The following is a 22,215-nucleotide window of genomic DNA, read 5'->3' on the forward strand; positions in this document are numbered from 1 at the left end:
CACGCGGGTGGCAGCGTCCCAAGCACTTGGCCGTCCTCCACTGCTTTCCCAGGTGCAGGATCACAAGCAGAGCAGCTGGGACTCGAACCCGCACTCTCCCAGGAGGTGGGCTGACCTGCTGCCCCGCTGCACCAGCCCCTCCATGCCGTATTTTCATGGAGCACACTTCCGGAATTCAAGCTTAAAAGTGTCCTGCCTGTCTCAGCCGTTTGATCTTTGTCCCTTCCACAAAGACACCACCACACAGGCTGTGCGTGCCTGCGCTGCCTGCTTCGGCCAGCCGTGGTGGAAGTTCCTGGACGCCTGATTGGCAAATCCCTGGGAGTAAAATGCCGATCGTGTGACAGGTGCGTGGCTAACTTTTGAAGAAACTGCCGACCCATTTCCCCAGGTGCTGTGCCCTCTGATGTCACTTTCTCTGTGGCACTGACCAGTGTCTGGGGGAACTGTTCTGTCAGTTTCTCTCCTTTCTGTCTCCCAGCACCCTCTCTATTAGATCAAACCCCAGAGGGCAGGGCACCCTCAGCACCTTGCCCTGTAGCTGGCACATAACAGGTGTTCGGGGTACAAAGCCATACACGCCACCTGCTAGGGTTTGGAGAGTGGGGGCTTGGTCCTCAACGTTTTGTTAATGGTTAATGGATGAAAGGTGGATGTTTGATCTAATTATGGCCTCTAGGAGGTAGGCCAAGCGGGAAGTCTTTGTCTCAGGTTAATGATTAATGGGTTCATGCTAACGGTTAATGGATTGCAGGTCGAGATTTGATCTAATTATGGCACCTAGGCGATGGGCCAGGTGGGAGGTCTTTAGGTCACTGGGCTGTGGCCTGGCTGGGAAGGTAGGTCTCCCGGGAGTGTTTATTTCAGCCGCGCCGCAGCCTGCTCCTCTCTCCTCTGCTTCCCGGCTTGCTGTGCGATGGTTCCTCCATACCCGTTCCACCATCGCCCACCTCAACCCTTAGCAGACGCCAGGCACGAGGGCTGCCTGGTCTTGAACTTTGAGCCTCCTATGAACCTCTTCCTTTGTCGGTAGCTCCTCTCTGGCTTTGTTCCAGTGAGGGGCAGCTAACTAATCCACCAAGGGAGCACGTGGCTACCACTCGAACCCACCCAACTGCCTGCTTGTCTCAAGGAGCCGCTGTCAGCCCAGGCTTGGCCAGGGCCACTGTTAAGCAAATGGCTAATGAGGCGACCACAGCCATTTATCTCCCACGGCTTCTTATGCGTTTTAGGTGCAGTGCATTCTGGATTCCTGCCTTGCCACGTCCTGCCAGAGTGATGTTGGGCTCTTTAGCCAGGCTGGGCCTCGGCGTTGTTGTGGGGTTTGCATGAGGTCACTTACACAGGGTGCGTGGCACAGCTGCTGGCACAGGGGACATGCCCAGTGTGCAACGCTGCCCTGCAGCTCTGGCCAAAGCGCAGGCCCTTGCAGCATCTCTCGTCCCTGGCCACATCAGGGCCTGCTGAACTGAAGCAGCGGGGCGTGGCCTGTTTGGTGGTGAGAAGATGCCCGGACGTTGCCTGGAGACAGACCTCAGCACTCAGCAGCATCCAGCGCAGACCGGTACAGAGCTCGGCCAGGCTCTGTGACTCCTCCCCTTTGAGCTTTTTTTTTTTTTTTTTTTTTTTTTTTTTTTGACAGGCAGAGTGGACAGTGAGAGAGAGACAGAGAGAAAGGTCTTCCTTTGCCGTTGGTTCACCCTCTAATGGCCGCCGCAGCCAGCGCGCCGGCGCACCGCGCTGATCCGATGGCAGGAGCCAGGAGCCAGGTGCTTTTCCTGGTCTCCCATGGGGTGCAGGGCCCAAGCACTTGGGCCATCCTCCACTGCACTCCCTGGCCACAGCAGAGAGCTGGCCTGGAAGAGGGGCAACCGGGACAGAATCCGGCACCCCAACCGGGACTAGAACCCGGTGTGCTGGCGCCGCTAGGCGGAGGATTAGCCTAGTGAGCCGCGGCGCCGGCCCCCTTTGAGCTTTAAAATACAGGGAGGGGCCAGCGCCGTGGCATAGTGGGCTAAGCCTCCGCCAGAGGCGCTGGCATCCCATATGAGTGCCAATTCGAATCCTGGCTGCTCCACTTCCCATTCCAGGTCTCTGCCATGGCCTGGGATAGCAGTAGAAGATGGCCCAAGTCCTTGGGCCCCTGAACCCACGTGGGAGACCAGGAAGAAGCTCCTGGCTCCTGGCTTCAGATCAGCCAAGCTCTGGCCATTGCGGCCATTTGGGGAGTGAACCAGCAGATGGAAGACTTCTCTGTCTCTGCTTCTCTGTAATGCTGCCTTTCAAATAAATAAATAAATATTTAAAAATAAAATCCAGGGAATAATCCCTTGGGGCTGGCGTTGTGGCACAGTGGGGTAAGCCGCCTCCCTTTGGGCGCAGATTTAAGTCCTGGCTGTTCCACTTCCGATTCAGCTCCCTGCAGATGCACCTGGGAAAACAGTGGGATTTGTTCTTCATTCGTTTATTTTCATTTTATTTGAAAGGCAGAGCGATAGAGACAGACAGAGATCTTCTCTCTGATGGTTCACTCCCCAGATGGCTGGCAGGCCCCATGCTACAGGGAACCCTGGATTTGGGAAGCCTGGCTCCCCTGTGGGAGCTGGGCAGGGAGATGCCTGCAGGGATGCCAGGCCAGAGGGCAGCCCCGGGAGCACCTGGGCCTGGCCTTGGCCTTGGCCTTAGGACACAGTCAGCTCTGATTGGCCACGCCTGGGAAGGCCACTCAGCAGTGTGGCCTGGTGCTGGCAGGAAGTGCCACTGAGATAAGAGATGGCCTTCCTGGTGCCGAACAAGGCCACGCCCCGGCCAGGCCACACCCCCGGCCAGGAGCTCTGACCCGCCTCCTGTCTCTGTGGGTCTGCAGGACCTCAGCTGCCCCAGCTCTGAAATGAGGGAGGAGCAAACATGGCCGTCCTACCACGGGGTCTGGCTGACGGACCGCAGCGCAGCCAGCTGAGGGCAGAGCCTGTCTGCCGGGTTTGCAAACGCTCAGTGCGAGGTGGTGGGCGAACTAGATGGGGAAGTGGCAGAGGAGACCTCACACCTCGGGTCCCTTCCTGCCAGCTCAGAGACCAGGCGACAGTCAGCTGATAAACCATCATCTCTATTCACAGCTCAAGAGAGCACACACCTGTGACGTCACAGCACCTCCCCCTCCCCTGGTTCTCCCACATTGAAGAGGCGCTCCTCCCTGCCCCCACCAGAAAACCCCAAGCCAGGTGCTCCCTATCGGGGGTCAGGGCCAGGGAGCCTGCGGGTTAGTCGGGCTGGGTCTCAGACCTCCCAGCTCACACCTGAAGGCTGACCCCCCAGACATCCGCACCGTCCAACGTTTCTGCTGTGGCCTGGACCTGTGGCTCTGAAACTCTACCGCTGCATGAGAATGGGCTGGGCCCCACCTAGAGGTTCAGCTCAGCAGGTGCAAGGCGGCTGCCAGGTGTGTGTGGGGGGGCCACACTGGGAAGTGCTAAGAACTGGAAAGCCCCTGACCCCCTGGGAGTAGCCCGGCCACAGATCCCGTATCAGAGCCACCTGCTCTGCCTTCGAATCCAGAAAAGACCCCACCCCCGGCTCTGCAAACGGCCTCTGAGGTCCTCCTTTCTCCCCCACCCCCAGCTGCCTCAGCGTGGAAGGGGGCCGGCCGTGGAGTGCGGGATCCAGCCCCGAGAGCGCCCCCGCCCCCTGAGGAGTTTGCCTCTCTCACTGGGTCTCTCCCAGCACCCAGCGTCCCTGGCTGTGCCGTTGTCTCACAAACACGCCCCCTGCAGTTCACATGTGTGTTTACTGTCTCTCCCCTTCCAGGGAGCCCTCCGTGATGTCGCACTCTGGCACCGTTAGATTTCACCGGGTGGGTCGAATGTGTTTGGAAGTAGGGACCCACCTGCGGCTCTCGGTGGTGGAAGGCATCGTGGCGTTGGGGTCAGACACGTGGTGCACGGGCAGCGAAGCTGCTGTCTCCCGGGAGGCTTGGCCCTCCTGTCGTCTCCAGACCCTCAGCCCACTGCCAGCTGGCACAGGACCGCTCTGCGAGATGCCAAGCCGTGGGAGCGATGGCCGTCTCTGGGACCGAAGGTGAGGTTCCAGCCGGAGGGACGCGGGCGGCTTGGGTGCGGTCCCAGCAGCTGCTGGTGTCCGGGGGCTCCCTGCTCGCCCAGGGTGAGTTCAGGAGCAGAGACCCGCGACGGCAAGGCCACTCGCCCCTCAGCTCTGCCTCAGCTGCCCAGGCTGAGTTCAGGGTGGTTTTCCAAACGGATTTGGCCGCAGACCCCACCCCTCTTTTGCACACGAGCGCCTCAGGGCACCAGGGTTCTGTGGAACACACTTTGGGGAAAGAGGCTGCACAGTGACTCAGAAACCATCTGTGAGCACACGAGTGTGGGGAGCAATCCGGACTGGACTAAGTTACTGAAATTAAGACTTATTCTATGCATCTGCTCTCCCACAACATGGCGTTGGGAGAGAAGTAAACAGCTTCCGCACAGCTGCCTCCAGTTCAACTAATAAACTGTAGGACTTGCTCCTGATTGGAAAGCAGCGTACTCGGCGTGTGGGCAGCCGAGTTGGGATTGGCGGAGGAGGACTATAAAGGAGGAGAGAGACGGCATGCACCAGGAACATCTATGGGGAACATCTAGCTGAAGGAACACCCGTGCAGCCCCCGAGAAAGCCGGCCGGCGGTGTGCCGCTCCCCTGCGGAAGTGGGGAATGTGGCCAGGGGGAACTGCCCTTCCACGGAGGTGGAAGGGATAGTAGCCAACCCGGGAAGAACCAGCAGCAAACCCGGGGAGAGCCGAGCAGACGAAAGAACAGCGCAGGGTCCTGTGTTGCTCCTCCACGAAGAGGGGGAGCGACATAATGGTGCCGTGACTCGGATATGAAGCCTAGGCAGGGTTTAGTGTCGTTCCTCCACAAAGAGGGGGAGCGACACACGAGGGATTGTTGCTGAACAGCTAGACGCCCACCCAGGCAGCTTATTGCAAGAATCGGCCGGCGCCGCGGCTCACTAGGCTAATCCTCCGCCTTGCGGTGCCGGCACACCGGGTTCTAGTCCCGGTCGGGGCGCCGGATTCTGTCCCAGTTGCCCCTCTTCCAGGCCAGCTCTCTGCTGTGGCCAGGGAGTGCAGTGGAGGATGGCCCAGGTGCTTGGGCCCTGCACCCCATGGGAGACCAGGAGAAGTACCTGGCTCCTGCCATCGGATCAGCGTGGTGCGCCGGCTGCAGCGCGCCGGCCGCGGCGGCCATTGGAGGGTGAACCAACGGCAAAGAAGACTTTTCTCTCTGTCTCTCTCTCACTGTCCACTCTACCTGTCCAAAAATAATTAATAAATAAATAAAATTTCTTTTTTTTTTTTTTTACAGGCAGAGTGGACAGTGAGAGAGAGAGAAAGGTCTTCCTTTGCTGTTGGTTCACCCTCCAATGGCCGCCGCGCTGATCCGAAGGCAGGAGCCAGGTGCTTCTCCTGGTCTCCCATGGGGTGCAGGGCCCAAGCACTTGGGCCATCCTCCACTGCCCTCCCTGGCCACAGCAGAGAGCTGGCCTGGAAGAGGGGCAACCGGGACAGAATCCGGCGCCCCGACCGGGACTAGAACCCGGTGTGCCGGCACCACTAGGCAGAGGATTAGCCTAGTGAGCCGCGGCGCTGGCCTTAAATAAATAAAATTTCACCGAGAACATTGAGCAGAGAACAGCGGGTACATGGGGGAATCATGCAGTTCCGATCTGCGCCCGAGCTTTATGGGAACGCAGCCAGCCCCGCGAACCGACACACTGCACACAGCAGCCTGCAGCCGCCCTGGAGAGCTCCCGATGAGCACAGCTCCGCTCCCAGAGCCCGGGATGTCCATCTGGGCCCCTCCTGGGAAGAGTCTGCTGGAGGAGATTGGCTTCTGCACCAGCACGAGGGGTAGATCGAAGGAAGACCTTCCCGGCATGGGGCCGGCGCTGTGGCATGGTGGGTAAAGCCGCCGCCTGCAGTGCCAGTTTGAATCCTGGCAGCTCCACTTCCCATCTAGCTTTCTGATGTGACCTGGGAAAGCAGTAAAAGATGACGCAAGTCCTTGGGCCGCTGAACCCATGTGGGAGACCTGGAAGAAGGTCCCGGCTCCTGGCTTCAGATCTGTCCAGCTCTGGCCATTGCAGCCATTTGGGGAGTGAATCAGTGGATGGAAGACCTCTCTCTCTCTCTCTCTCTCTCTCTCTCTCTGTAATTCTGCCTTTCAAATAAACAAATAAATCCTAAAAAAAATAACTTCCTGGCAATGAATGATAGCCCAAGTGCTTGGGTTCCTGTCACCCATGCGGGAGATCCAGACGGAGCTCCTGGCCCAGCCCCAGCTGTCATGGGCATTTGGCGCGTTAACCAGTGGTAGATCTCCATCACTCTGCCTTTCGAATAAAGAAGTCTTAAAAAAAAAACACGCCGGGGGACTTTGGGGCCCCGACTCTGGAGCTAAGAGGGCTCCATCCACCCCTTCCCTCATTTGCAAATGCAGAATGGATGTAGTCGGGGTAAAGGCAGCACCTCAGGTGCCCAAACACGCACCTGCTCCGGCAGGCAGGGATGGTTCCGTGGGCTTCCAGCTGGGTCCTGACGGAGCTTCCCCTTGCTGGAGTGTTGGGTTCTCTGCCCACAGCCGCCCAGCACAGTCCCCCGCAGCCGCACAGCACGTGGCTTGTCTGGCCACAGGCACAAACCTGCGGGCAGCTCCGCTTTCCAGCTCTGGGCTTTGATCTCGTTCAGGTCCCTGCCCCGCCCCATTCCCAGACAGAGGAGCCTGCGTATTTGGTTTCCTCCGCATCTCCCTGTCTCCCTTAGTGCCTGACCCCTGGCCCTGCCTGACTTTCTCAGGGTGGTAAACAGCCCTGGCATCCAAGGGCCAAGGCCAAGGCCAGCCAGGAATCTGCAGGGGGAAGAAGGCTTTTGTTATCTGCAGCCTGGTTTGCCTCAGACAGCAGGGCTGACCAGCACTGGGACGCCAGTGGGGGACCTACATGGCCCTCTGAGGTGGCCCCTTGAGCCAGATCTGCTGGGACAAGTGTTCTGGGCAGGTGTCACAGGTCTGCACCGTATCTCTTAATTCCATTTGTCCATGAGCCTTTTCAAGTCCCTTTGCATAAAGAACAAAGTTTTTGGGAGCCAGCACTATATGCAGAGGGATTAAGCCACCACTGCTTGTGACACCAGCGTCTCATATAGGTGCTGGTTCGAGTCCCGGCTGCTCCACTTCTGATCCAGCTCTCTGCTAATGACCTGGGAAGGTAGATGCTGGCTCAAGCTCTCAGCCTCTGCCTCCCATGTGGGAGACCCGGATGGAGTTCTGAGGTCCTCGATTTGGCCTGGCCCAGTCCTGGCTGTTGCAGTCATTTGGGGAAGTGAACCAGCAGATGGAAGATCTCTCTTTGCCTCTCTCCTCCTTCCCTCTCTCCCTCCCTCCCCCACCCTCTCTCTTTCTCTGTCACTCCACCTGTCAAATAAATAAAAATAAAGTCTTTTTTAAGCAAAGGACAACATTATTGTTTTCTCCAGATAGTTCATAGCTCAGAATTTCAGACCCATCTGCCTAAATCACTCCACAGCCATACAAGCAAGCACATGCCTAATGTACATTTCATTCTGTTTGCAAAGGTGATCCACTTCTGTCCAGGGAAAGTGGAGAGCAGTCAGTTTCCACGGGAGAGGGAACACTGGGGCCTCCCTGTGGAGGGGCAAGAACGGGGGCCGCGGCGCTCCGCAGCCTGGGTCCACGGTCGTAGCCTTGTCCCGCCAGCCTGCATTTCAACCACATCTCGGGCCGAGGAGCCACAGAACTCCACCGTGCCTCCGTGTGCACATCTGTGAACCGGCTTGAAAAGGTCGTCGTGATCATCCAGAGCGACTGAGGCCGCCGAGTGCTGAGCACAGCGCCCGGGGCCCACCCCGGGGTCCCCGCCTCTCAGGGGGGCCCCCTTGCTGCTCTGCGAAGCCGCTGCATTTGAAACAGGAAGCTGTTGCAGTGCTGCTGTCGGACGGTAGAGGGCACCCTCGACCCGGCCATCGCGGGCTGTGCAGGTGCCCGCTCGCAGGGGCCGAGTGTCCTGCGCCCGAGGCCCAGTATCTCTCTCACTGCCAAGTTATACACAAATAGCCCGGCTTCTCCAAGCCCCCCGGGCTCAGTCTCCAGGCGGCTGTGGGCCGCTAGACGTTGATGAAAGAGCCCTGGTCGCCGTCGGCCGTCTCGGGCTCCACGCAGCGCCCCTTCCTCCGCGTCACCCTGCGGTTCCGGTGGAATTTGGCGTAGCAGCGCAGCCCTGGGTAGAGGAAGGCACGCGGGTCAGGGATGTTAAGGGTCAGGCCTGCCCGCTTCCTTTATTCCCTGTAGCCCACCCTGCCTCCGGGCGCTTAAAACACGGGACTCTGCACGCGCCAGGACTTTGTGAGTCCAGGGCGGATGATCTTCCAGCAACCATGGCCTCTGGGTGACCGCGTGTGGCCGCAGCAAGCAGCCCCAGGCAGAAACGAAGAGGGTGAGGGAACTCTGAGGATTCTGCACCGCTTTCTTCAAACGTAAAACTGCCCAAAAGTCGTCTACACTGAGAAGGAAAAGTTATTAAAATTTTTTTTAAGCTTTATTTAATTATTTGAAAAGCAGAGTTCCAGAGAGACAGAGGAGAATCATCCCCAGATGGCAGCAATGACCCAGGCTGGGCCAGGCCGAAGCCAGGAGCCGGGAGCTGCTTCTGGGTCTCCCACGCGGGTGCAGGGGTCCAAGCACTTGGGCCATCTTCCGCTGCTTTCCCAGGCCACAGCAGAGAGCTGGATGGGAAGTGGAGCAGCCGGGACTGGACGTGGCACTCATGGGATGCCGACACTGCAGGCGGCGGCTTTACCTGCTATGCCACAACGCCAGCCTCTTTTAAAAAAAGTTTTTCAAGGCCGGCGCCGCGGCTCACTAGGCTAATCCTCCGCCTTGCGGCGCCGGCACACCGGGTTCTAGTCCCGGTCGAGGCGCCGGATTCTGTCCCGGTTGCCCCTCTTCCAGGCCAGCTCTCTGCTGTGGCCAGGGAGTGCAGTGGAGGATGGCCTAGGTGCTTGGGCCCTGCACCCCATGAGAGACCAGGAGAAGCACCTGGCTCCTGCCATCAGATCAGCGCAATGCGCCGGCCGCAGCGCGCCAGCCGCGGCGGCCATTGGAGGGTGAACCAACGGCAAAGGAAGACCTTTCTCTCTGTCTCTCTCTCTCACTGTCCACTCTGCCTGTCAAAAAAAAAAAAAAGTTTTTCAGTGGCTCAAATTCTATCATTCCCAATAGAACCTCCCATAGCTCCCTATTACATAAAGTGACATCTCAGGCTGGCACTGTGGTTACACTGTGCCTACAACACCGGCATCCCACATCCCATATGCCAGCTACTCTGCCTCGGACCCAGCTTTCTGTTAATGCGGCTGCGAAGGCAGTGGAGGCCGGCCCAAGTACTCGGGTCCTTGCCACCCACGTGGGAGGCCATGCTGGAGTCCCTGGCACCTGGCTTTGGCCTGGCCCAGACCCGGCTGTTGAAACCTTTTTTTGGGGGGGCGGCACCGTGGCGCAGTGGGTTAAAGCCCTGGCCTGAAGCACCGTCATCCCATATGGGCGCCAGTTCTAGTCCCGGCTGCTCCTCTTCCCATCCAGCTCTCTGCTATGGCCTGGGAAAGCAGTGGAAGATGGCCCAAGTCCTTGGGCCTCTGCACTGTGTGGGAGACCCGGAAGAGACTTCTGGCTCCTGGCTTCAGATTGGCGCAGCTCCAGCTGTTGCGGCCATCTGGGGAGTGAACCAGCAGATGGAAGACCTCTCTCTGTCTCTCTCTCTCTCTCTCTGTAACTCTTTCAGATAAATTAATCTTAAAAAAAAAAAAAAAAGAAAGAAAACTTTTGGAAAGTAAACCAGTAGATAGGAGATTCTTTCTCTCACTTGTCTATGTGTCACTCTGCCTCTCAAATAAATACTTTTTTAAAAGAATCTTTACATATGGGGCTGATGCTTTGGTGTAACGGGTTAAACCACTACCTGCAGCATCCCATATGGGTGCCAGTTTGGGTCCCAGCTGCTCCACTTCCGATCCAGCTCCCTGCTAATGCACCTGGGAAAGCAGTGGAAGACAGCCCAAGTGCTTGGGCCCTTGAACCTGTGTGGGAGACCTGGAAGAAGCTCCTGGCTCCTGGCTCCTGGCTTCAGCCTGGCCCAGTCCTGGCCTTTGTGGCCATTTGGGGAATAAACCAGTGGATTAAAAAATCTGTCTGTCTCTCTCTCTCCCTGACTCTGTAACTCTGCCTTTCAAATAAAATTAATAAATATTTTAAAAAAAAGTTTAGCTTTAATAACAAACAAAGGCATGGAAGCCTCCTACATTGGCCAACAAGGCTCCCGGAGACCCCGACTCTCGCTCGTGTCCAGTCTTCGCCTTCCGCTCTGCTCTCACTCGCCGACCCTGGCCACACCTCGTCCTCTTGCCTTCCCTCACAGACTGTCTATTTCCTGTGTCAGGGCTCAGGGCCTTTGCTCCTGCTGTTCCCTCGGCCAGAATTCCCTGCCCCTTCACAGCCATCGGCTCCCAGAGACCCTCCCTGGCCACCGCAATTAAACTAGGCACGGCCACCCGGCCTGCCAGCAGCTGTGAGTCTCTCAGGCCACGGTCGCCCTGAGACACGTGGGCAGATACACTGTCCATCTGAGGCCGCAGAAGGCCACAGCATTTTGGTGGCTGGAGAGCCAGGTTCCAGTGTGGCCCGAGGACCCCTGCGTCTCAGGCCCCGGCGCCTGCTCGACCGGGAGACCCTTTTCATCACTGTCAGGAAGCTTGTCCTTGGGGGCTCTGAAAGCCCACCAGCAATGCAGGGAAGGGTCAGGGTGGGCGGAAGCCCCTCCAGCCCCCCCAGAATCCAGGCTGACATTGGGAGCTGGATTCCAGCCCTGGGCCCTGCATTCAATGCTGTGGGGTTTCCCAGGACTCCTGGCGTCCCCAGTGACCCTGCTGGTGAGGCGGTCTGGTGCCAGCCCCTCCTGGCCCCCCGAGAGCTCCCTGGCTGTCACGGCCTCTATCTTTCCAGGGAGCTGGAGTCTGCAGAGGAAGTTCCGTATCGGTGGGGCCCTGGAGTGCACGTGGGCCTCGGGCACGGACCCATCTTTCAGCTGCCTAGAGAGCAGCATGCGCCCAAGGGGAGAGGAAGGGGTCCCTGGGCAGACGGGCACCCACCGAGCCACCCACGAGCCCCTCGCCCTGGCCGGGCGGGCCCAGAGACCTAGGACTGTGCCACCGGACGCCTTGGATTTAAATGCTCGCTCTAGACCTCGGTCTGCTGCTCTGTGCCATGGGGCCCGGACCCTCCACATGGGTGACAGCTCCCTGGCCTCCGCAGCCCCGGCTGCCTTGTCCTCCTGTCTCCACACGCCGCAGCTACGTCGGACCACGCACGCCACTCCTCTGCTGAGAACCCGCCAGTCACTTCCCATGACGAACCAAAAAGTCCAGCAAAGGCCGACAGGGTCCTGCGGGGGCCTTCTGGAAGCTTCTCCCACCTCCCCGTCGGTCGGTCGGTAGGCACCACACCAGGCTCCTTTCTCTCGGGCTCTTGCCCTTCTACTCTGCCTCCTGCCAGGAACCCCCTACGCCCGACACGCTCCACGGCACGTGCAGCCGGCTGGCTCCAACGTCTATTCCTCCCGCGCTTTCTGAGCCAACTCCAGGGCTGATCGTACCAGCCCACATGACTTTCCAAGGACAGCTTATCTCCCGCTGAGCTCTCTGCCTGCTCGCTCCCTGGGAAGGAAGGTGGGGGTGCAGGACTGGCTGAGACGTTCCTCCCAGCGCCCAGCTCCGTGCCCGACGCATCACAGGCACTCGGCAGGATTTCTTCCCTGCCCGGTGAATGGATAACGGGAACTGAATCGCTTTCTTGCTTTCACACAGCGGATCGGTTTCAAGGTAACGTGAGCAAAATAGGGCAAGCGGCTCAGGTTGCCGAGGGGCTGAGACCGAACGCTGATTGGCTGTTGGATGCTATGGAGTAATTATTGTTCTGTGTTGGCCTTTGCTCTGTTTTATATCAGAAAATTTTTATTTATTTGAAAGGTGAGATGCAGAGAAAGATGGAGAGACAGAGAGATCTTCTATCTGCTCATTCGTTACCCAAATGGCTGCAACAGCCAGGACTGGGCCAGGTTGAAACCAGGAGCCAGCAACTCCACCTGGGTCTGCCACGCGGGCGGCAGGAGCCCAAGCGCTCGGGCCATCTGCTGCTGCTTTCCCAGGTGCGTGCACGTTAGCAGGGAGCTGCATCGGAAATAGAGCAGCTGGGACTTGAACTGGCGCTCTTGCAGGACAAAGGCAGCACAGGCGGTGGCTTCACCTGCTGCGCCACACGGCAGACCCAGGCATTTGTGTGTAAGAACTTCCAGGGACTGGTGCTGTGAGTGCCGGCCACTCCACTTCCGATCCAGCCCCCTGCCAGCAGCCTGGGAAAGCAGCAGAGGATGGCCCAAGTGGCTGGGCCCCTGCACCCATGTGGGAGACCCGGATGAAGCTCCTGGCTCCTGGCTTCAGCCTGGCCCAGCCCCAGCAGTTGCAGCCATTTCGGGAGTAAACCAGTGAATGGAAGATCTCTCTCTCTCTCTCTCTCTCTCTCTCTCTCTCTCTCTGCTTCTCCCTTTCTCCCTCTCTGTCACTCTGTCTTTGACATAATTTGTTAAAGAGTGCTTCTAGCGATACGTACTGCAATGCTCACAGACGGGGTATCTGTGGCTCCCTGGAGCTGCTCCATGCTGGGATGGGGGATTTGGCCCCTGAGTTACTACTGAGAGGGGTGGGGCGGGGGAGGGGGTGAGCCTCAGGCTTATCCTCTATGCTAGCATCTCCCTGAGGGTTTTCAGCAAAGAGCCCCGGCACTCTTCCAGCCCTGCAGGTTTGGGCAGCCTACTTGAACTTCGCTTATTTGGGTTCCTAAGCACTCACTTCCGGGCCCGTTGTGAGAAAGCACGGAGCCCCAAGCAGTGGGGGGGGGGGCGGGTGTCAGGGGTCCCCCTCCCGGGGTGAGGGAATCCCACGCCCCACGCTGTCACTGGGGGCACCTGGAGCTGGGTTTCTGGTGTGAAAGCACAGCCTTCTCGGGCTGGATCTTATTTAAAGAGATTTGCTCCTGCCTCCCCCCTCCTCTCCCCTCTAGATCGTGGGCGATCGCGCCAGCTTGTATTTCGAGAGGTGAGAAAAGCAAATCTGAGAAGTGACGCCAAGAGCCCAGACTAAATGAGCTCGCAGATTGGGGCGGCGCCGAGCAGAGCTGTGCTCGCGCCTGTCCTCAGCTCCCCAGGGATTCTCCCACTCCCGCTTTCCCCACAGGCCCCTCCACCCACCCCCTGCCAGGAAATCTTGTCTTCCAGGAAGCAGCCTGCAGAGACAGAGGCCCCGCGGTTCCCCAAGCCGCCCCTCCTCCCCGCCCGGGGCTGCACGCACCTTCCACGCACATGCAGTCGTCAAAGCATTTGTTGTTGAGGCCCCGGTTGTGGGGGGTGCACACGCGCTCCCGCAGGTCGCAGCAGGTCCCTGCCGACACAGCAAGCGCGCGCTGAGCCACGCTGAGCCGCCCCGCCCCGCCGCCCTGCCTGCGCTCCCCCACCCCCGACAGGAGATCCATCATCCCTGTGGCGGGCCGGGCACTGGCAGGGTGGGCCATCTGCTGAACCGCCCGATGGATGTCACAGCCCAGGCCCCCCGGGGGGGTGGGGGGGCAGACGGCAGAGACCCCAGCTGTCCTGGCTCGGGCACTGATTGATCGTGGGTGGAGCAAAGGTGCACCCTGGGGAAAGCGAGTGGAACAGCCCCAGCGCCAGGCCGCTGCTCCTGGCCTGGCTTGATGGGGACAGTGACCGGGCAGCTGAGGATTCAGTGAGGGCACAAGGGCGGGACGCAGCCCTGCCAGGGGTCCCGAGAGGTCAAGAGGAGACCAGGCTGGTTGGAGGCGGGGAGGGGCGGTGGCCAAAAGGCCAGGCAGCCAGGCCGGCCCAGGTTCACGCTGCCTCCTAGCTATGTGACCGGGACAAGACCCGGCACCTGAGTCTGAAAACCGAGGTTGACCATGAACCTGTGTCTCCCTCAGACTGCCCTGAGTCCTGTAGCACAAGTAGGACAGCAACTCCCGGGAAAGTGGCAGCTGCTGTCGTGTCTGAGCCACAAAGGGCCGAGGGCCCTGAGCCCTGCTCACCGGCCTGGGAGCCCCCTTCCCCCGCCCCGCCGTGGTGCCCGGAGCGCGGGTGCTGGCAGGTACCTGGCAGGCAGTCCTGGTGATGCTTGCACGGCTCCCCTTCAGCCGGCGCTGTCGCATTGCCATAACCGGAGAGCGCGCTCCAGTGCTTCTCTGGGGACAAGGAGATCCGTCAGCAGCTGGGGCCCAACGGGCCGCAGAGACTAAGCCCGTGCCACCGCCCCCACAGTGCGGCTCGGACCGCGCTCTCTCTGCCTCAGTTTTCTCTTCTCTGCAATGGGACTGACAACAGCACAGACCCCGCAGATTCTCCCCAAGGGGGAGCGGTGGATGCACCTGACAGCGTTTTCCAGTCTGAGTGTCACTTCCTGTTCAGGCTCAGCGCCTCCCCAATGAGGGCAGGAGAGAGGGGCCCCGGGCACAGGTGGCGTGGGGGTGGGGGTACCTCTCTTCTCTGCGGAGGGCCAGACCTCAGGTTTTAAGTCCTCATAATCGGTCCAGTCGAACAAGGCCATGTCCAGAGTGGGCATCACCTCCCCATCCGGCCGGGGCTGCACCTGCAGACAAGGGGGAGAGAGGCAGGAACTGGAGCTTTCTGACCTGTGGCAGCAGGAATGCGGGGCTCCAAGGGCAGAGGGCTCGGAGGGGCTCCTGAGAGCGGCCCCCCACCCAGCCTGTCCTCTGCGGGGCAGCCTGGGCTCCCAGCCCAAGGACCAGAGCCAGCACGTGGACACAGCAGGCGGGCTACCCGCGACCTGGCACCGAGGCCCCTGGGAGATGCAAAGGCACTGCTGTCCTGTGGGGCCTGGATGCCCACAAGGAGGAGGAGGAGGAGGAGGAGGAGGAGGAGGAGGAGGAGGAAGGAGCCCAGTTATCTGTCTGCAGCCCTGGCCGTGGCCTGGGGGGAGCTGAGCGGCAGAGACTGCGCTGGATCTGCTCACGGTGGCTGCACCTCCGTGGGCTGCATGGGCCTGGGGCCCTGCGGATGACCCTTAGGGTGGGAGGGCGGGTGGGGTGGGGGGAGGGGTGGAGAAGCACGGCTTTCATCAGAACCTCAAGGGACGCAAGACCCAAAAAGAGGCCTAAAAAGTTTGATTTCTTTCTTTCTTTCTTCCTTTCTTCCTTACTTCCTTTCTTTCTTTCTTTCCAGGCAGAGTGGACAGTGAGAGAGAGAGACAGACAGAAAGGTCTTCCTTTGCCGTTGGTTCACCCTCCAATGCTCACCGCAGCCGGCACACCGCGCTGATCCGATGGCAGGAGCCAGGTGCTTCTCCTGGTCTCCCAGGGGGTGCAGGGCCCAAGCACTTGGGCCATCCTCCACTGCACTCCCGGGCCACAGCAGAGAGCTGGCCTGGAAGAGGGGCAACCGGGACAGAATCCGGCACCCCGACTGGGACTAGAACCCTGTGTGCCGGCGCCGCTAGGTGGAGTATTAGCCTAGTGAGCTGCGGCGCCGGCCGTGATTTCTTTTATATCTGTTGTTTCTTATTGAACCTTTAGATGATTTTTTTTGAAACCATCAGAGCCACAAAACAGTGCAGGAACGAGGCCCTTAGATTTGTCCTACAGTGTTTGTCCACATTTGCTTGCTTGAATGCTCTCCTTAGCTTTTTTAAAGGGCTGGAGTGGGGCCGGTGCTGTGACTTAGTGGGTAAAACTGCCGCCTGCAGTGCCGGCATCCCATAAAGGTGCCAGTTCAAGTCCCGGCTGCTCCACTTCCAATCCAGCTCTCTGCTGTGGCCTGGGAAAGCAGTAGAAGATGGCCCAAGTGCTTGGGCCCCTGCCCCCATGTAGGAGACCTGGAAGAAGCTCCTGGCTCCTGGTTTCGGAGTGGTCCAGCTCCAGCCATTGCAGCCATTTGGGGAGTGAACCAGCGGATGGGAGATGGATCTCTCTCTCTCTGTCTCTATCTCTCTCTGTAGCTCTTTCATACTCCTTCATCCTGGGTCACGAGAGCACGGCTTTAAAATGCCCACTAGTAGGGCTGGGTTGTGGTACAGCGGATAAAGCCGTGGCTTGTGACGCCGGCATCCCAGACCGGAGTGCTCTGCTCCCATCCAGCTCCCTGCTAATGCACCTGGGAAGCAGCAGACGATGTCCCCATTACTTGGACCCCTGCCACCCACATGGGAGACTCAGATGGGGTTCCTGGCTCCTGGCTTCAGCCTGACCCCGCCCTGGTCGTGGCAGCCAACTGGGGAGTGAACCTGTGGACGGAAGAGTTCTCTGCCTCTCCCGCGCTCTAACTCTGCCTTTCAAGTAAATAAATAAACAGTTTTAAATGACTATGAGTGTTCTGTCCTCTTTTGTTTGTGTACAGTTCTCCCCACAAAGAGCCTCGGGGCCCTGCACTCGGACACCAGCACACCCAGCTGGCATCTGCTTCCTCTCCCGGGCTGTCCCCAGAGTGGCCCCAGGCCCACTTTCTCCTGGTCCGTGACCCCAGGCTGGCATAGCCTGCACAGGCATCAGGACACCTGACAACCTGCTCCAATTCCCACTGGCAGCCGTGCCTCCGTTTCCCTAAGTGCACAGTCTGAGGCTGCTGGGGGCCCCTACCTGGGGCCGCAGCGAGGTCACGGGCAGGACGAGGGACTCCTCGGTGGCTGGCGCTGCCTCCAGGGTGGCCAGGAAGAGCATGGTGGGGGCCAGGCTGGTGGAGGAGTCCTCCATGGTGGCATCCAAGGCTTGGTCTTCGGGGAGTTCCACCTTCTTCATCAGGGAGCTGGGGCCTCGGACCAAGGCTCGACCTGAGGCACAAGGGGCCGGGCGCCGACGGGAAGGAAGATCAGGACTTCACCTGCCTGCCCTCTCTTACTCACCTTTCCTGCTGCCCACCAGGGCCAGCAGGACCCTGAGACGAGCTGTGGGGTCAGCCAACATCCCTGCACCTGTTCTCCCGGGGGAGGCGGCAGTGGGAAACTCGGAGGGGAAGTGTCGCGGCTACATCTCAGTGTCGCGGCTACATTCTCAGTGTCGCGGCTACATTCTCAGTGTCGCAGGGGAGACGGCCCAAGAACGCTCCCAGTGAAGCAACATTCCAGCAAGTCCAGGTCTGGTAGGGTGGGTGCAGCCAGAGATGAAGGTATAGAAATGGGAACCAGTAGGATTAATCCTGGAAGTCTTCCTGGAGGAGGTGGAGTTTGAGGCGGGAGCAACACGATGAGAAGCTTTGCAGAGGGGCGAGGCCTCTGGGAAAGCAGCGGGCTCACCCTCGAGTGAGTGCTTCCAACGTGGTGATGCTTAGTCCTCCCCCAGTATACGGAACAGCTGCTGGGTGCTGGGTCCCAGGCGAGCAGTGTTTCACCCTGGCCACTGCAGGAGCTCTGAGGAGCGGGTGCTCAGCTACAGGGCAGGAAGCTGGTGCACAGAGAAGTCAGGCGATTTGCCTGAGGACACACAGCTCACGAGTGGGTTTCAACCCAGGTCCATCTGTGAGCGAAGCCAACGCTTTTAACCACTGATGCCGCCTCCCAAGGCACCCGGGCACCGCGGGAGGGCGAGTGCGAGGGGCAGAGTGTGCAGGGCCGGGAGGAGGGGGCCCCTTTTCCTCAGGCAAGACCTGGTTCTGACTGCAGCTGGGTCAGCTGGGGTAGCACCCCATCACCCTGCAGAGATGAGTCCCAGAGAGCCGAAGGGGACTTCGGGACCACTGGACCCACACCTCCTTTTTGCTGACCAGGAAACTGAGGCTGGGTCAGCCTGAGCTTAGACGAGTCCGGCCCAGCCTGCAAACCTCCTCCGCCCACCTCCTGCCTGCCCCCCTCCCCGAGCCAACACCCCTCCTAGGAGGGCCCCGCTGTGCCACTGGGCGGGGGGGGCTGGGGGGCCGGGGAGCAGGAACAGGCCCACGCCCCACGTATGCCTGCCGGCTGGTGCTCAGGAGCACCAGCACCCCTCCCCCCGCCCCTGGGGGGCATGGACAGCCTCCGGGGTTTGGGAGACTGAAGGTGGACGCTAGGGTCCCCCCCGCCGGCTTCTGCCCACTTGGGGTGTCTCAGTCGGCCAGGCAGGGCAGCAAGTCCTGCTGTTTGCAGAAGGACTGAGCCCCAGCACCCTTCTCCCAAAGAACCCCACCCCCGCTGCCCACCCCACCACGTTGGTGGCACCAGCGGCCCCTAGAGGCAGTCTTGTCACAGGAAGACACAGAAGCTGCTTTGGGGCCAGGTGAGGTGGGGGAAGAGCTGTTCAGAGGCTCCAAGGGAGGAGTCCACGGGAGGGGCAGGCTCCAGCCAGGGCCAAGGGGAGGCAGGGCTGTGGGGGGAGCAGCCCTGACAGAGAGCAGGGGCAGGAGCCGGGGGGGCTGTGGCGTCTCTCCCCGCGTCCCCGGTGCCCAGGCTGGGGGCACTGACTCAGCATCCACAGGGCGCTGAGGGGTCATGGCCACTGCTGCTGCTCCTGACCTCACATGTCCCCGACTGCGCATAGCCCTCATGCTGCAGAGGGGGAAACTGAGGCAGAGAGCGGTCACTGGCCCAGGGCCACACGGCGGCTAAGTTGGGGTGCCGGGATCTGATCTCAGACAGAACTTGGTTTCAGGGTCTTCCCCCGCAGCCCCCACCGAGCGTCTCAGAGTTGATCAAAGGATGTACTTGGGCAGCACCGGATAGAGCCATCTCCACTGGGGAGTTCCAGTCGGATAGATTTAGGTCAGAGCCGAGGTGGGACTTCCTGATAAGACCTACGGGTGACCCCTCCTCCTCCCTTGCTCCACCCCCAGCCGTCTCCCTGCCCCTCCCTTCTTCCAGCCCTCCCAGGGACCACACCCTCTGGGCATCCTCGGAGTCCCCGGCCGCCCCGCCCCGCCCCGCCCCGGGGCCAGGAGCACGGCCCTGCCCCCGACAGCCCTGGGGCTACCTCTGTGCAGTCTCAGCCGGCTCCTGCGCCTCTTGTGCTCTCGGCCGCGTTTCCTCTCCCAGCCTGGAGCTCTGCTCTCCTTCTCCGTGGAGGGCGGCGCCAGGCCCAGGAGCCGGTCCCTGCTCTGCACCAGGGCTGCAGGACTCTGCTCAGGCAGCGGCCGCCCAGCCCCCGGCAACCTGGAGGCCTGCCTAGCGGTGGTGACCACAAACCCATCCTGGGCCCGGTGGCCCGGCATGCCTGGGCCCTGATCCTTCTTGCCCAGCCCCCGCCGTCGGTGGTGGCTGGCTTGAGGTGTCCACAGGGCAGGGCCTGGGAGCTCCATGTGGTTCCGGGCGGGGGTCCCAGAAGCTAGGGAGCCGGCCAGGCTCAGCTGCAGGAGCACCAGGAGACTCAGGAACAGCATGGAGGCGGCGTGCACGGGGGGCCTGGCCCCTGCTTCTCCCTGCAAGGAAGCGGTGCAGGAGGGCTGCTCAGCGGCCCCTCCCCTGCCCGCCCCACCCCCCAATATTGCAGCCCAATTTTTCTCGATGGGAGGGGCTTTGCCTCCCAGGGACATTGGGCAATGCCTGGAGAGGTTTTTAGTGGTCGAAGCCCCGGGTGGGGTGGAGGTCAGGGGTGCCGCCCAAGGGCCCCCAGCACAAGGAGTCCTCGCGCCCAGGAAGACAGCAGCGCCCAGGGTGGGACCCGGGGCTGGGATCCCTTCTCTGCACCCGCTCTGCCCTTGGCCGAGTCCCGGGGAACACAGCGGAGTCCTCCGGACTCAGAAACCCGCGCGTGGCCCCCGACTTGACCGGCAGCGCGGGGGCGGAGCGCGCGCCTTCCGGGCAGCCGGCGGCGAGACCTCGCCCCGCCCCTCGCCAGGCGCTGCCGGGACACCTGCTGTCTCCCGCGCGGCTCCGAGGCGGCAGTTAGGGCTCGGACAGGCGAAGTCACGACTCCTAAGCGGCCGCAGTGTCATTCGTCCCCCTCTGCTGTCCCGGGACAGCCGGCTCTGCCTCTCCTGGGCCTTTCCCGCTAAGGTGGGGGCTCTCCCACTCTCCCAGCCAGCGCGTCAGACTGGCCTCTGACCCCTGCAGGGTGCTGTGAGCCAGCGCTGCCTGCCCGCAGGGTACCCAGGGCCCTCCCTCCAGCGGGGGGGGGGGGGCAGGGGCTGCAGAGGCCGATGGGGGGGTCGGTCGGGGTCGGAGACACCTCCACCGCATCCCAGCCCCTCCCCCGCGCCGCCTCGCTGCATCAGCACCGCACGGGCGGCCTCACGTTAGCCGGACTGATTGAATTTTTATGGCCTCCCCAGGCCCCCTGAGTATCCCATTAGGCTGGCAAAGGTGCTTACGCCACTGTTTCTTTGTGATTTGTGGCCATGTAATTGCCCAGTGCTGAGGAGGCCGGCCGCCGCGTGTGAGGAGCCCCTGGATCCCGCATCTCGCCCTCCAGCCGGCGCCGTCCCTGCCGCCCCCACACTACCCCTGCGCCAAACCCCGGCGAGCGAGCGGCAGGGGGCGGCGAAGGGAGGCTTCCCTTCCGCGGAACCTCGGAGCCCTGACCCGGCCGGTTCCCCAGGGGAGGGTGGAGAGGGGACCAGCCTTGCAGGCTCACCTCACCCCTGCAGAGACACGGCAGGCTCCTACCCCAAAAGCCCACAACACTGGGGAGGGGCCAGGCTGAAGCCCAGAGCCTAGAGCTCGCTCCGCGTCTCCAAGTACTTGAGCCGTCCAAGTACTTGAGCCGTCATCTGCTGTCTCCCAGGGTGTGCGTCAGCCAGAAGCTGCAGCCCCGCGAAGAGCCGGCACTCAAACCCAGGCCCTGCAGAGTGGGACGTGGGACGTGGGACGTGGGTCGTGGGCGTCTCCGGTGGCTACTTAAGCACTGTTCCCAGGGCCGGCGCAGTGGTGGAGCCGATTAAGCCACTGCCTGCCACGCCAGCATCCCAGATGGGCACTGGTTCCAGTTCTGGCTGCTCCACTTCGATCCAGCTCCCTGCTAATGCGCTTAGGAAAGCAGAGGACGATGGCCCTGGTGCTCGGGCCCCTGCACCCACGTGGGAGACCGGGAAGAAGCTCCTGGCTCCTGGCTTCAGCCTGGCCCAGCCCCAGCTGTTCCGGCCATTAGGGGAGTGAACCAGAGGATGGAAGATCTGTTTCTCCTCCTAGCTCTGCAGTTTGCCTTTCAAATAAATAAAACAAAACAAAACAAAACAAAACAAAAATACTGCCCCCGCTGCCCCCCTCTGTGCTCTTTATCCTGCACTCCCTTCTTCCAGGCCTGGGGTGTCCTCTGTCCTGGGGGACTGGGACACTGGCCTGTCCCCTGTCACAGGCCCTGCCTAAGGGGGTGGTACATGGGACGCGGGGCTGGACTTGTGTCACCGCCAGCTCCCCGGCACACAGCCACAGCCGTTCTTCCTGGCCTGTCATCCTGGCCACCTTGCCGGCTCCTGCCCCTTGGCCTCACCCCCAGCCTTTCCCTAATGAGGGCCCCCAGGCCTGGGGGCTGGAATGCCTTAGGCGGCCCCACTTGAAAGCCCTGTCAATCAAGCATTGTTCAGCTCCGAGGGACTCCTTAGTCCTCCCTGCCTGCTCCCTGAGACTGGAAAGGCTGAGACCCAGCCCGGCCCTTCTGGCCTGCAGGGACACTGATAGCCCGGGAGGGGCCCAAGGAACAGCCCCACCTGGGGAGCCCTGGGGACCAGGCCCGTGAACAGAACCACCCCCCTCGCCCACAGGGAGAGGGGTGAGGCAGGACGCCCAGCGAGTGCGGGCAACGGAGAAGGCAGCCCCGCGGCACGTGCGGCAGCTCGCTGTCCCCGTGGCCACTCCTCGTTCCCCCATCGAGATGAGTGAGACCGTTGCTGAGCACGGCACAGGCCACGACGGGAACGGGGCGGGGGGAGGGGAGGTTCCGGACAACCCGGACGAGTAAGGAGGCCGAGCAGTGCTCAGAGCGGACTCGGGACTAGGGCGGGGGCTGGGGGAGGTTTGAGTAGACTGGGAAGGAGGCACCGGCTAGGCGGGTTCTGATCGGAGGGGCGGGGAATCAGGCCAGCTTAGTGTTTTAAGTGGCTCTCCTAAGAATGCTTAAGACAGGGCGATTAAGGAAAAGAACAGGGAAGCAGAAGGAGAGGTGTGGAGTTCTGGGTGTCAG

The 22,215-nt window shown here is 61.0% G+C and overlaps 1 protein-coding gene and 1 long non-coding RNA gene across 2 annotated transcripts in view; one reads left to right on the plus strand and one right to left on the minus strand.

Annotated features, from left to right (window-relative positions):
• Window positions 1–232: 232 nt before the first annotated feature.
• Window positions 233–6,314, plus strand: LOC138850329 (uncharacterized). The gene is made up of 3 exons (XR_011390047.1): window positions 233–347; window positions 3,805–4,074; window positions 5,362–6,314. It is a non-coding gene; the product is annotated as an uncharacterized lncRNA (long non-coding RNA).
• Window positions 6,315–7,498: 1,184 nt separating this feature from the next.
• DRAXIN (dorsal inhibitory axon guidance protein) overlaps window positions 7,499–22,215 on the minus strand; it is a 28,999-nt gene continuing 14,282 nt past the window's right edge. Inside the window, exons 2-7 of the mRNA XM_051834350.2 lie at window positions 19,072–19,516; window positions 16,774–16,964; window positions 14,660–14,771; window positions 14,278–14,367; window positions 13,467–13,556; window positions 7,499–8,290 (exon numbers count right to left, since the gene is read on the minus strand). Coding sequence (XP_051690310.2) covers window positions 8,178–8,290; window positions 13,467–13,556; window positions 14,278–14,367; window positions 14,660–14,771; window positions 16,774–16,964; window positions 19,072–19,477 — 1,002 coding nt within the window. The 5' untranslated portion in view covers window positions 19,478–19,516 and the 3' untranslated portion in view covers window positions 7,499–8,177. The remainder of the gene's footprint in view (window positions 8,291–13,466; window positions 13,557–14,277; window positions 14,368–14,659; window positions 14,772–16,773; window positions 16,965–19,071; window positions 19,517–22,215) is intronic.

The sequence above is a fragment of the Oryctolagus cuniculus genome, chromosome 7 (assembly GCF_964237555.1).
Source record: "Oryctolagus cuniculus chromosome 7, mOryCun1.1, whole genome shotgun sequence".
Lineage (NCBI taxonomy): Eukaryota > Metazoa > Chordata > Mammalia > Lagomorpha > Leporidae > Oryctolagus > Oryctolagus cuniculus.